This window comes from Erigeron canadensis, chromosome 8, assembly GCF_010389155.1.
Source record: "Erigeron canadensis isolate Cc75 chromosome 8, C_canadensis_v1, whole genome shotgun sequence".
Taxonomy (NCBI): domain Eukaryota; kingdom Viridiplantae; phylum Streptophyta; class Magnoliopsida; order Asterales; family Asteraceae; genus Erigeron; species Erigeron canadensis.
In genome coordinates, this window is record NC_057768.1 from 38,084,681 (window position 1) to 38,099,877 (window position 15,197).

Here is a 15,197-nt window from a genome sequence, read left to right on the forward strand (position 1 = left end):
TATTAGCATGTGCATACTTAATCCTAATAGCCCCCACAAAACTTAAAGACATAAGCCTACTTTATGAGCAAAGAGACAACAGATAGAAAAGGGTGGAAGCAATTTTGGGCCAAGTAGGAAACGCCAAAATACAGTTGGATAGCCTGTACTATCTCACATGAAAGGAAGCCCTGTTGATGACAATACAGAAATTGTTTTTAAAAATAATGCAGGGATCCTCATCTTTTTTTAGCCATTTATGATCATGTGATCACTTGGTACTTTTTTTCTCAAATGCAGAGTGGGGTTCCTTCCCCACTTGCCACTCACCTCTAAAAGCTAAAGGAAGTTATGATGCTTATGTGTATATTTTCTAGTTATATTTCTTCACATTTGAAAAGAGCACAACTTCTTCTTTGAACTAAATATTCACTTGTGCTATCAAAAATATAATGGAGTTTTCCAAATACCTTGGAGCTGCGGCTGAAGAGTGTAGCAGTAGCGAATCGGGATGGACCATGTACATTGTTTCTCCCATGCATGAAACTAATTACAACAATAATCATCATTACTATCATGATCAGCATGTAATTAATGATGGGATTGATAAAAGTCAGCATAATGGTGATTATGATAAAATGTACCACAATCATGAAGATAGCGATGATTCTATGGTCTCGGATGCCTCTTCTCGTCCAAGCCGTCAACCAAACTTGTGTGGAATGTCTAAGAAACCAGTAGGTGGATTGCGCCGTGATCATTTCAAGCATGCCCTGAACCAAAAACATGCTGAGAAGAAGTTATATGACAGAAGACAAAGAGCGATGAAAGAAGACGGATGCAAGACAAGAATTGATGTTGTCAAGGCAAGAAAGACTAACTAACTAATTTATCTGATTTGTATTGTAAGCAACACTATCTGTTTTTATAAACATCAATCTGCAGCCTAGCTAATGTAAGGGTGCAATATTATATCCATGCACATAAATTTGTCTTTTTAGTGTGAAGTCATCAAGATATATAGCCAAGAGTTGCAACTCTCATGCATGTATAACATGATACTATTTCACAACAGAAAGGTGTTGTGCTTGTAGAGCTGTAGATACTCCAAATTTATGATTATTTTTAAGGAATATGCATGCATTAATTAATTTGGCAACAATTTGAGTGAACTTGTATATATATATACTATATATATATGGGTCTTATGTAGCAAGAAACAGCTTTAGAAGCTACAACTTATGTGAGAACGGATCTATATCCCGAATACCATTAATCATATCGAGATTCATATATGAGAATAAGAAGTCCTTAATTTGTTAAGTGAAAACATTCTCTCACAATTACTTGCATACAGATTCAGAAGATGAGCAGAACTTTTGCTGAGTAAGTTCATTATCAAGACTTTTGGATAAATTTAATCAGAAGGTAAGATACAAATTTACATTATAGTTACATAAAACCGTGCTAAAATTATGGGGGAAAAAATTATTCAACATTTTCAATTTAGCTTTAACTATGCCCTAGTAAAATAAAGAAAAAGGTCAAAAAAACACTGCAGAGGAATTTAGGAATAAAATTCTTTCATTGTTGAGAGAATTTAGTAGGATAATTAATCTTTTGCAAAAGTTATAGATTGTTGAAATTTTAACTTTTTTGCAAAGGTAAGGTTACAATATTGCATAGTCCCCACCAATGACTAGCCAAGTTTGTCTGGTTTTGCCTTTGTCATAACTTACAATCGACATGAATACAAAACATGACAAAAGATATAAGAAGCTCAACCCACAACATTTAAAACATTATATTCCTCTATTTGCACACTAGCTAGATACAACCAACTTAAATCTCAAATTACATTAAAACCTTGAAAACAAAAATAACGTACAAAGTATTACGATGTTGTTGGATTGAAGGAAAAAAAAAAAAAGAAGAAGCCATATTGTACTTATTGAAACGACGACTTTGACTTTGGCAACGACGTACGCCTACCAAGTTTAGACACCTAATGTGATCAAACAACATATTGAACTTGTATCTGCGCTATGATTTCAACAACATATTTTGGATCACATCCAAACCTGATTAATTATTTAGATACACAATAATATGATCTAGCATGTATACAAAATGTCTAAAGGAAAATTAATATCACTTTGAACTATATATCTTTCTGCTTACAAGTTACGATAGTACAAATTTTTGCGCGTGAATGCATAACATATCGGTCAAGTAGCCTCCTAACTGATTAAAAGTTCATCCATTATGTTTCGAGGTCTTGAAGTACGAAGACTCAACATTGAAGTACATCAAATGAATAGTGTTGTTGATATGATTACCAGTTTTGTGTTTCAAAATTAGCATACTAATGATAATATATATACAAGTTAGACTTGAATCTAGAAGCCACTGCATTGGGCCAAAAGCCACATGGTATGAGATATTAAGAACCGTTTCCTTAGCTTCGATATAAATAGGCTGCAGCAACTGAGAATTTGGTATAGGAGATCACCATATATACAACCAATTTGAATAAACAGCCCCCCTCTATTCAATATTCAATACGTGTCAATCATTGTTACCGAGAGCGACTAATCTAGGAATTTGATTTAGTAACGGCCAAACAAATTTTTAACCAAAACACTATTCAAACAATGGCACCTACACGCCTACACATCAATTTACTTCAAACAGAGCTGACAAATAACAACATATAAGATGATATAGTTAAGTATAAAACAAAATTATAAAGTAAGATATTTATTATTTATTTATTTGTTGAGAAAAGATGAACTTATAAAGTATAAAATAAAAGGAGATGATCCCAGATTTGCATAGTAATGATTGGAGAATGTCTAACTAACTGAAAGATCATTATACAATTGTGTATCATTTTCCATAGTTTTTTGCTATAGTTCAAAACCAGTCATAGATACAAAAATACATGCTATATACATTCCGAAGTACAACATAGAATAGATGTAAGACATAAAACCAAAGTTTATTAACTCTTTACATTCTTACAACGGAGTTGACAGATTACTAGAACAAAAGGACACTAACTAACCGCTAACACCATCATTTGAAGCTCCCGTTTAGTCATTCAAATAGACTTCTGATTCCTGTTGTACCAAAATGCTATAAATAAATGTATGTAGGTGGCATGAAAACAATAGAGTGATCTACACCAACAACAACAATATCCAATTTCATCAAAGACGGGTTATGAGGGAAGTGAAAATTGATATGTAGACAGCCATACGCCCATACCTCTAGGTTCTAGCCGAGGATCAAGAGATTATATCAAAAGTATTGAGTCTCTTCATCAACATTAAATGTCTACTTTCAAAAACCTCATAAATTTTAATAAAATTTCCCTTAATTTTAATGGTAAAATCACCATACTACTTTTTATAAGTTGAAAAAAAAAAAATTCTAAAGGCAAAAGTAGACAATTACTACTTAAAAGGACAAATTAGGAAGGTAGGTAGTGGAGAATATAATTCTAAACTTGATATTATGCCTTAAATAGGTACACCATTCAGGCCAAGTGGGTATTGGAGCCGTCGACATGGCGAGGGTGAACAAGATCACCACATCGTGGTGTAGTGTTTAAGTGAGGTGACTGGTGAGGGTGTTCATTGTATAGACGGGGATACGGGATAAATGTAAGTTTTCTTTTCTACTCACACACAAAAATAAATATATGATCGTGGCCTCGTGGTCACTCGGGAAGAAAATGATGGCTAATCCAACTCGTTTGTGTAGTCCTTTTTAGTACAAAATGAAACAAAAATTAGATCTCCAATGGAAATATTTTTACAGGTCCTTCTATATGAGTACTTGTTTGTTTTTCTTTGTCCATAGCATTGAAGCATGTCTGTCTTTGTTTGTCCATAGGGTATTTGTGGATAGGGATCTTTATAGGTTAAGTTAAAGGGATCTCAACCCTTTGATTTAAATCAAAGGTCAAGATATAAAAATTATCTAACTTTACCAATAAAGTTCATTGAACTTTAAAGAATCCCTATCCGGTATTTGTCCGTAGTTAAAGACACGTTTCTAGATATCTTCCGTAGTACTTTTTTGTTTGTTTGTATATGAATAATGTATGGATGTATGGTGATGGGAAAATGCAAGGATATTTGTATGGTTGGAGGTAAAACTAAAAAGTTTTAAGGATTTTTAAGGATATGACGTGATAACTCTAACATTGGAAATAGCCTTATTGACGATAAATTGTCTAGCAATGGGGGAATAAAAAAATGTCAGACAAAGAAATCCTAATCTATAACTTTTGCATTTCCCCTGTTCTTCAGTACAACATATAAAACAGAAACTATTGGCAATAGATATTACTGTATAAGGGAAAAATAAAAATAAAATAAAATAAAAATGTCAAAACATAAAGCAAGATTGATAGATACATCCATGATCCATATAAATAATAATATATACATACCCGGGGGCCCATGGGTTTATGGAAGGAAGGTAATTAGGAAGAAGAAGAAGAGTGGGATGATTTGGCGTTGTGAAAGAAGGCGGCAGAACAAAGAAGAGAAGTGATGAGAGCGAAAATCCCAAATCCAATCATCAACGAAATCCCAGCAACTGTTAAGTCCATCAACAACTGTATACTCACCCCCATCACCATCCTTCCTTTTTCCCCCAATTCCAATACAAATTTCTTTACTACTTTTTTATTTGATTTTTATGTTGTAAGCAAACAGAGAATTTAAAAAAAGGAAGAAAGGAATATTACTGTGTATGATGTACTACGTTTCGGGAAGCTTAATAATAGATAGATGATGACGGTGTAACATACAGTAGTATATTTTAGACGGTTCAATTCGGTCGTACGATAATATAGATTCTAGAAGATATCGATTTAGACAATACAAGTTTTAAGCTGATGGGTACAAATCAACAAATGTACAATATAATGAATGTTTGGATGGAAAGAAAAAGAAAATTTATTTTGTTTTTTGTACTTAAATTATTTTTTTTGTATATACTAAACCTTTGGTCTTGATGTTATTACTTGTTAATTAAGAGTTATTGTTAAGCAAAAAGTTAAATATCTTATATAATGGTTCTGTCATTGGTTGATAGCCCAGCGTCACTGGAAGCCCTTTAATGAATGTTTGTTTATGAGAGACCCATGTTCAACGGTGGAACTTGAACGACAATACCAGATGGGTCAATTTTTTTGGAGGTTTTAGGTTTTCTCTTTTTTTTTACATTTATGTTTTGTTACACATAAAAACTTTTATTTATTCTTAAATAATATATAATTGCTAAATATGATCCAAAATTTTAGAGGGACCATAAACCCTTTTGGTTCTTCTTATCTTCCGCCACTGCCCATGTTCGAGACTGGAAAAAACAAGGCTTTTACTTTTGTTAAATAGTCATGTCTTCAAACGGATTAATTGAGAGTTTTTTCTCCTATAAGATATTGGGTGAGAGAACTTTTTAACATGCACCCGGTTAAGATGATGTAGTTTAGACCCCTCATTATGATGTTTTACGATATGTTAAAAAAAAATTGTTATCAATCAAAAGCTTAGATTTTTATGTAGTTAAGATTTTGTTTGTATGTGATTCCATAATTTTTTTCATTTTTTACATTGAATATTTTTGTGATGGTTTCTGACTACTTTTTAGACCTCTAAGATATGTCATCTAAATATATTTCAAACTTGAAACGTTTTATGAGACCACCACCTGTCATTAGACTTTTATTTTGTTATGTTTTGTTTTGCAAATATTCATTTATCTAAAATTTTATAATTAGAGAAAAAATTAAACAATGTACATAGGTGGCCAAAAGAATGAATATATACTTAAATAAAATGATAAATCAATTTAATTTATATGTCTAAACATCAAACTAAAACTTTAAAATTTAACAATGTGTGATCTTCCTTAATTTTATCCTTTGATTATTTTACATGTTATTATCTTATAATTAAATATATATATATATATATATATATATATAAACTAGGTTGATTTTAATACTTATTTAGTCATTTGAATTATAAAGACTAAAAATAGTATAAGTATTTGTAACTTTGTATTGGTTGATAAGTATTAACATACTTTTTTTAAAGTTGTTTTCTTATACTGTCATTATCAAAGTTAAAACTAAAATTATTTTCATTATTGTTATATCATCATGATTAAAATCAAGTTACTCCTTTCTTGTTTTTTCCTTTCCGAAATTAATGGGCCGTCATGGTTTTAGAACTGATGTGGGCGTCTGGAAATCTATAGGCCTTTGATTACCAGGCCTGTTTGTATGAAGTTTTCTCGACTTTGTCTTTGAACGTTTCTTATCCTTGATACATCACTAATATGCAAAGGTACTTATTTTGTTTTTTAGACTAATCTTTTTCAGCTATCCTATGAGAACTTTAACTTTTACATGAAATGCGAAAGATAAGAAAAATCGTTATATAAAATAGTAATACTAGAACTTTAACACAAAAATGACATTTTAGTGATATAAAGCAAGCGTTATGGGCTTACCAATAGAGCATACTTCTATGAAGAATTTATTTTGTCGTCATATTTATCTACCAACGGAACGTTAAATTGGTTTCACATTAATGTCATTTCTTTAAAGTTTGCCATGTTTGTTGAATAATATAATAAGCCATTTCCTAAAAGACAGAGGCTGGTTTGTTCAATTGATAACATCTTTTTCCTTTACAAAAGCCACTTGATATACATATCTTTTGTCTCAATTATTATCAAACGTTTTGTGCGGTAAAGCAGTGGACACTTTTCGAATGTGAAACAAAAAAGGAGTACTTTTGTACTAATTAAAGTATTTTGTTAGATGATGATAATATTGAATGGTACATAAAACGGAAGATATGACATTTTAAGTATTTTGTTAATTGGTATATCTGAGGTATTGTGTATTTGTGTTTGACAAAATTGAGCTATACAAATGTAGTTCTTTCTAATCAAGTAAATGCACAAAGTGGCGTTTACATAAACCTTTAGAGGAAGGATATTATTAGAGATGTAACCTAAAATGACAATAGAAGGATTCACGGATATGAATTTGGTTGAACTTATATCTACATCCATGTTCATATCCAATCAAACTTAATTCCTCCATCTATAAGCATAAATAAACAAATGAATATCTCGTACGATACACAGAAAAAGAAAACCTTTTGTCAGCCAATGTCAAATGAAATAAAAACATAGTTTGTGGGTACATTTTATTGCACGAAGAGGCACTAGAAGCGAAAGGGCAACGTACACCAACCCACCATAAGTTGTCCACTGCCTATAGTTTTTTGTCATATATGGGGCAGGCCACCCATATATACGATGTCACCGAGTCACTTAATTGATTTTGAATTTGAAAAGATGACGCCGCTATTATTTTTGCGACATTTCGGTTAAGAAGGGTTTATAAAGTTTTTTATGAAAAGGATTCTTTTATCTTTTATTAACCAAAACTCTCAATTTAATCTATAGCTTATACAATTGGAGTAATAAGTAAAGTAAACACTCAATGAGTTTTGGGTCTTGTTAATTCAACTGTATATGAGGAGGTTAAGATGTTGACAATCTTACGCATACCACGATTGGGTAGAGAGACTGCTTCGAGATTGATACAATTAATTTTAAGATAGAAAAACGACTCTCAGTTTTGCAAGGAAACAAAATTGTTAACCATTTATCTAACTTTAATGATAATATATAAATAAAAATAATAATAAACGGTGACCAACCAAATAATAATACACACGGGTTTGTCGCCACGGGGTTTCACCTTGGAAGACTATAGGCTGCCGGCAACGCGGTGGTCTGTAGTCACCTCGCAAAACGGGTCGAGTATCTAGGTTAAGAAATTATAATTAAATACAAAATAGTTCAAATAAAAAGTACTTCGTATGAAAGAACACTAAAGGACTATGGTCTCCTTATTTTGAACGACAAATGTTAGTTTATTAGTAGTTGGTTTACCCAAATTAATAATGATTTGATCTCAAGAGTTTCAAATAGGCAAAACCTCCTACCTCCTTTTTAAATAACTTTTAAATCACGGGCTTATTGGCCTAAACGACTATGATCTAGTTACCTTAGTCGGAATCAGAATTTTCGTCATCACACAAGAATCTATTACTTTCATTGATATATCGACCATGACACGCCGACACCAATTTCAACTTTTTATTCTTTATTCTTTTTGGAATAAAATTCAAGACATCGTTATCTTTTGTAAGTTTAAATCAGAAAAAGACGAATCCCATATGATCAATCTCGACTCATACATAACATCAATAAAGCCTTTTATGATAATGTCGCACTTGTTTTCTTTCTACATTTTCAATTTGATCAATTGTGTGATTTTCCCATAGGTCTTGAGTTTGACTCTCAGGAGTGACCAGTCTGTAGGTTTTTTCCCTGAAACGTACACTGTAACAGCTTATGGTCTACATCTTGTAGTCTAGAGTACTTACAGAGCTTCACCATCATACAGTGAGGTGTTCCCTGATGTCGAATACCAACTAACTGTTCAAAAAAGCTATGTGATTTTCGATCGGTTATTAATTACCTAAAAATATATCTAAACTTGACGTCACTTTATATACATTTGCATAAAGGAAATAAATAGCACGAAATATCAGGCTTAAACTCTAAGTAAAACCTCATAAGTTGTTACTCAAAATTAGTTCAATTACAACTATTGAGTCCCATATATGATGTTACCCAGCTTTTTTTAGTTAATAAAGCTAAAGTTTTGACACTATTAACATGTGGACCCAACGTTTTACTCGAAGTTAAGTGCCATTCGAGTCACCAAAGTTGTTTAATATAAGTACTAGTAAAACCACAACGTATATGTTAATGTCCCTATCTATTTCAAAACTGAAAGGCCAAAATAAATAAGTCTATGATCATACTTTTATACACGATATGATAATTAAAGAATTATACACGATATTTGTTATTTATTGATCAGATCTAGACTAGGTAGTTACGCAACTGGAAAAATAGGTAGATTGAGTAGTAGATATACTTTTTATTGATATAATTATTTTCGTTAAATAAAAATACTTACAGTACCAATTTAGTAAACAAAGACTTGATAAGTCAAAATATTTGCGATTAAATTAGAACGAATGGAAATATGGAATATATTATGTTGCCTTTTGAGTTTTTTCCGTCTGTAGTATCAACGTTTCGTCTATTATATATGCTACCTTATTTTAATTATCGAGAGTTAATTATGAGTTGTTATAAATCAAGTCTTCTTAAAACATATATCACATATATGTTTCATACTAAATTTCAAATATATAAAAAAAAATTAAGTAATTTATATTAAAAAGAAAAGAAAAAGAAAGGTCTTAGTTTGGTTAGAAAATCTTTCAATGCGATTAGCTAACATGTAAATACTTAGAATGCGAATACTTGAGATTTATTTCATGTATTTTTGTACTTTAGGGGTTGACATGCATGTTGACTGTACACATACTCGTATTAATTAATTAGATCATAGCATCTTGGCATCCAACGTATAGCTAGCCATGGTAGTCTTCAGTTTGGTGGAGATCATGAACTAAAGACAACTCATATACCCCTTTTCGCTTTCATATATAATATTCATAACGTTTAATATGGTTACATTCAATCAATCAATAGTTCGATTAAATGGATGAATCCATATAAAAACCCGAACCGTTTTATAATTAATTACATCCCCAAATCACAACATGCATACATCATTAATTCATTATATATATCATCATCTATCTATAGACTTTTTTTTTATGTCCTCTTCACCTCCTATATATAAAGTCCGTCCCATTCTCATCCATTGTCTCCCAACCCCATATTTATCAAAAATCATAGGCTCATACACAATATTACACACACATACAATTAACATGGAAACAAATTACTACTACTCATCTGATCAATATGAAGATATATCGGCCACCAACTTGCCTACTTCATTCCAAAACAAAATTATCCCATCTTCTCTTCTAAACACACCAACAAACATTATTCCTAATTATTATCAGCATCATCATCATCATCAAATAATTATACCCGTTCTTGATTTCGCCCAACAATCGTCGTCTCTAAGTAGCAACAACTCAAGTACTTCAGACGAAGCCGAAGTAGAGATCAACCACATGAGTAGTGTGATCAACGAAAGGAAGCAAAGAAGGATGATATCAAACAGGGAGTCGGCTCGACGGTCAAGGATGAGGAAACAAAAACAACTCGATGAGCTTTTTAGCCAAGTACTTAGGCTGAGGAATGAGAATTATGGGCTCCTCAATAGGCTCAATAACTTTTCGGAAACACATATAAAAGTTGTTGAAGAAAATGATAGGCTCAAGAAAGAAACTATGGAGCTAAAACACTTGCTTAATGAAGCACAACTTGATAATACTTTCACTAATCTTAGAGATCTCCAAGAAGATGATCATCATCATCATGGTGATATTAATTGATGGTCACGCGGCAGTCGTCGTAATTTAAATTAATTAACACCACTTCACTATAATTAATTAGTAAAATAACCACGTACGTACCAAAGAAGTTTCTGCTAGTTAACACTAGCTAGATCGATCGAGTATAATAATTAATCCATGCCATGAATTAATAATGGGCAAGTAGCTAGTGTCATCAATTTTTCTTTTACTTGCTGGGTTGTTTATCTTTTAAAGCCTAGTAGCTAGTGTGTTGACATATTTGACCCAACTTGAGTATAATAAAATTTCGAATTAAGCTATGTATCATTGGAGATAAGTTTCTAATTTTTTCTTTTCTTCAACTTTCGACTCTCTCTCTCTCTCTCTCTCGCACACAAATTAACACGTACACGTACACTGTTTACGCTTTTGTTTCAAATAATCGACTTGATCGAGCACATGTATGGGCCTCTTATAATTATACATTAGCTAGACGTACACATACCACCGGCCAGTAGTGTCATTACTTTTGAGGTTCAAAAATTTAATATAACGATGACTTTACTCAACATCACTAGCTACCAGGTTAGTTCAGCTCAATTAATTACACAAGTATATAAAGATTACGCGTACATTTCATTAGGAAATATAGTACGTGTTCTTCCATAAGTATGCTTATGAAATATATATGCATATATATATTGATGTACATGCATTATAGAGTACAACAATAACAAAGTACACCGATATTCGATCTAGCCAAAGGCAGAGTACGTACGAATAATTAGGAAATAATTAAGATTACTTATACATCCGAGGATAGACTCCGATCCTTCCAAAATTTAAAGTGGAATTCAATTTATATTTGTCTTAATTTCATGTGTACGTTTTACGATCATGACCACTTACTACGTACAAATACAGTAGTGTGTTTTAATTTTATATATACTAATTGCTAACATAATACTAACGGGCCGGCCTTACAAAATACAGTAGAGTGTTTTACGATCATGACCACTACGTACAAATACCACTAATTTATTCGAATTGATCGAACCGTACACGTACTATTTCTACTTAGAAAGTCGATCTACACGTGTAATTAAAGAACAATTTCTTAAAGTTCCAACTATAACAACATACCGTTTGCTAGCTAGCAAACATTACTCCCTATACCGCTATACGTGTTGCCTGGTGGCCGGGTATCTTTCTGACGGATTGTTAATATTATTGTTAACGGATCGATCTGATCCTTTTTCTAACGTAATGTTTACAGATTTTGACGGGCTATTAACAGATATGTGGTGATTTTGACGGATCTGATCCTTTTCGATCCTGCCAGATCCAGTCTTATACAACCAATAATATACATTGATACGGGAAGTATATATGGTGATTTGTCTTAATTTTATGGTCAGTATGAGTTTAAAAGCATACAAACTGTATAACGGGTGTTCATGTTGAATCGGTGGATATGTGGTTAGACGTACGAAGACTTAATTTTTTAATACATTGATGGGTGATATATGTGATACGTTATATATGGTTGGTTAATTCATTGTTTTATTTTTACCACAAATTTTAATTAGGATCCTTACTAATCGATGACGAATTAACACGTACTAGTCGATCTACAACCATCTCTACCATCACTACCTACTTTTCAAATAAGAAAAACCCACATCTGTGACCATATGCGTGAACAACATATCTTCGATGTTCATTTTACTAGAATATGAGTATTATTCTTATAGAATTTTTTGTTTGGTCGTAGAGCAACTTTAACGGGCATCTTTTACAGGGACATAAAAATAAAAGTGTTTATTTATAGTGTAAATAATAGATGGAGAATTTTAATTGATAATGCTGCCTTGCTAGTGATAAGTTCACGTGGTGCTAGCTATTCCAGTAAAATTAGTATATTGACTTTTATAAGTCTTTTTAGTTAATTTAATTAATATATTTAAAAAGATAAGATAGAATCATATGTATATTTTAATATTAAAACATTAGCAAACTCTATGCAGTGTTTGGTATATACCAAAGCATTGATATTTGGCCTTAACTTTTACATAAAAATCTATAATTTAAAATAATTAATTAGTTGATGCCCACGGGTTACATGCATGGTGTAATTAGGAATTTACATATGTTGGTGGAATCGGACCTCATTCGGATCATCCACTAATCTAATATTCTCTAAAGTAAACTTGAATTGTTATCTATGTCGAGAAAATCTTTATAAAACAAATCTAACTATTGAAAATTCACTTATTTTGTGAACCCGGCCGCAGTGAGAATATTCCCAATAAAACGTTAAAGAAACATTATTACATGCATCTTTATTTGTGATAAAAATGCTTAATTTGTGCTAATGCTACAATAAAATTTTTGTTTTGATTTGATATATTTAGTTAAATGAAGTAATTAAATAGCATGTAATTAACTTATGTATATATGATTGACTTAACTATGGTTAATAATTCACAAGTTGTCTATCGATACTTGTAAAAAAAAAAGTATATATATTTTAAGTGTTAATGTGTTATATCTTTTGAAGTTCTATATAAATAATTATTAGCACGGTACTCGCGCAATAAATCAGTGTTCGTAGTGACGACAGTGTGGTAGTGGGGAACGACTGTTGGTGATAAAGGTGGCGTAAGTTGTGTAGATAATTAATGTAATGTTAATGGAAATATTTTTAAAATAAAGGACTGATAATGTAATATAATCATTAATGATATTTTAGACATTTTTTCCATGTAACTTTCAACATGAAAGTTATTTCTTTTATAATATAGTATAGATAACTATAATAATAATAACTATAACTATATAAGTAAGAATCAAATTAATAATTATATCAAGTTATTTATTTACCAATCGTGTCTAGGATTGAAAGTATATTGATGTCAATTATTACTGTTTTGAGGTTTAATTTGATAGTTTTATTGATAAATGAATTAGTTTATAGAATAAAACTTTTAGTTTTATATTGAAAAAACCAAACGTATGCAAGTCGAAATTGTTCAATATATAAATGTGATATGTTTAACGATATTTAAGAATTATAAAATTATAAGTTGTCACTATTAGTTTATTAATTTATTGTTGCACACAATGTATTATATTTTTATTTTGCAATCTTAGTAATAATATCTTGATATTATTTGGATTTTGCAAATAGAATTGAATTGAAACTATCCGAGTTATACAAACTTATTTTGATGAATTCATCATTCATTCATAGTTAATGTCTAAATGATTGAGCATTGTAACTTTTTATTTGGACTATTGCTATCTCACTTTGCATCTTCTTGGTGCATGACCACTCACAAGTGAGTGAATAAAACCATTGATACAATTTGTTAACTAAAAAAAATAAGAAAAAAAAAAATACTCTCTTCGTCCTACTTAGAAGTCACATTTTGACTATTCAAAGTCTTTGTTTTCTAACTTTGACTTTAAATATTATATTTTATTATTTTTTTTTGTTATATAATACTTGATGAAAATAATACCAAATGAAAATATATTTAAAACTCAATCATTTCTTATGACTTTCATCAAATATTATATAATACAAACAAAAAAAATTTGAGTTCAAAGTTTAAAAATGAAGCCTTTAAAAATTCAAAACATAACACTTTTATTGAGACGAATGGAATACCATTTATACATACAAAGCTATAGTCTAACATTTTAATTTTTCTCATTCTATCTTTGGTTACCCAATAATAACTAAATATTTGATTTTTCATAGTACTTTTAATAAAATTAAATTACAACATTCATTCTTCCATAAAATAAATACACTATAATTTTTTACATCAAATATTCCAATAACTCGTTACTGCCATTATCACTTCCAATCACCACCGCATTATTGATCGAATATAATATATATATATATATAATAGAGATCAAATGAGAAGGTACCTGAAGGAGAAGAGTGAGAAAGTTCATTTTTTTTTATTTTTTTAACTTGTTTTTTAAACTTTTTTCCTTTTTATTCATTTTTTTCATTCTTTCTTTAATTAACTTATTTCATATAAAAATTTTGAAATATTTTATAAATTTTTTTCAAAGGGCGTAGCCCGTAAGCTATAGGCGGAGCCATAATAGTTAAGGGCGAAACCCATTTGGTAGATCACCCCATATGACATATCACCCTCTATGACTTATCACTCCTACCAGTTACCCCTTATTAATATCCTTAATGGCGAAGCCCGTACTGTACCCTTACATGTATAACTCACTAACTCGGGTTAGAAATTTTTTATTTTTATTTATTTCTTTAAAATTTTCTATGGATTGAACTAATTAAAAAAAATTAAAAAAGTGAAAAAATTCAAAAAAACAAGCTAAAAAAAAATTAAAAACGAACCTTCTATCCCTTCTTTCTTTAAGAACCTTCTCTTTAGGTCTCTACCCTATATATATATATATATATATATATATAATTTTTTTAATAATTAAAACATATCAAATTTTTTTATTGAAGAACGAGAAAAACTTTTTGGTGCATTAATTATGTAATGCTTTTAAGAACATGTTTTTGTATCTCTTATATCAAATTTCCAAACTATTAGATAATTTTTTATTATTTTTTTTTTGAAAAGTCAAAGTATTAGATAAATAGAGAAGAACCACTGGGTTAAACCCCAGTGGTCAGAGATGTTTCACTAGACCTGCTATGCGGGGTCTCGGGGTAGTTTACTCTAAGATCTCGAGTTCGAGCCTTGGTAGGTTTTT

The 15,197-nt window shown here is 30.7% G+C and overlaps 3 protein-coding genes across 3 annotated transcripts; 2 read left to right on the plus strand and 1 right to left on the minus strand.

Annotated features, from left to right (window-relative positions):
• The first annotated feature begins 226 nt into the window (after nucleotides 1–226).
• LOC122580172 (protein SOB FIVE-LIKE 3-like) lies at nucleotides 227–1,112 on the plus strand. The gene has a single exon (XM_043752444.1). The coding sequence runs from the start codon at nucleotides 432–434 to the stop codon at nucleotides 861–863; it is 432 nt and encodes a 143-aa protein (XP_043608379.1). The 5' UTR covers nucleotides 227–431; the 3' UTR covers nucleotides 864–1,112.
• A 1,727-nt stretch (nucleotides 1,113–2,839) lies between these two features.
• Nucleotides 2,840–4,832, minus strand: LOC122579930. Its single transcript, XM_043752196.1, has 2 exons — nucleotides 4,442–4,832; nucleotides 2,840–3,101 (listed from the first exon to the last, which is right to left on the minus strand). Exon 1 carries the CDS (start codon nucleotides 4,631–4,633, stop codon nucleotides 4,475–4,477), a length of 159 nt encoding a protein of 52 aa, XP_043608131.1. The 5' UTR covers nucleotides 4,634–4,832; the 3' UTR covers nucleotides 2,840–3,101; nucleotides 4,442–4,474.
• Nucleotides 4,833–9,886: 5,054 nt separating this feature from the next.
• On the plus strand, nucleotides 9,887–10,671 carry LOC122580380 (basic leucine zipper 43-like). Its single transcript, XM_043752651.1, has one exon. It carries the CDS (start codon nucleotides 9,903–9,905, stop codon nucleotides 10,476–10,478), a length of 576 nt encoding a protein of 191 aa, XP_043608586.1. The 5' UTR covers nucleotides 9,887–9,902; the 3' UTR covers nucleotides 10,479–10,671.
• The last annotated feature ends 4,526 nt before the right edge of the window (nucleotides 10,672–15,197 follow it).

Coding starts and splice junctions, on each gene's coding strand:
- LOC122580172 (XM_043752444.1), top strand. CDS start 432: ATGGAGTTTTCCAAATACCTTGGAGCTGCGGCTGAAGAGTGTAGCAGT.
- LOC122579930 (XM_043752196.1), bottom strand. CDS start 4,633: ATGGTGATGGGGGTGAGTATACAGTTGTTGATGGACTTAACAGTTGCT.
- LOC122580380 (XM_043752651.1), top strand. CDS start 9,903: ATGGAAACAAATTACTACTACTCATCTGATCAATATGAAGATATATCG.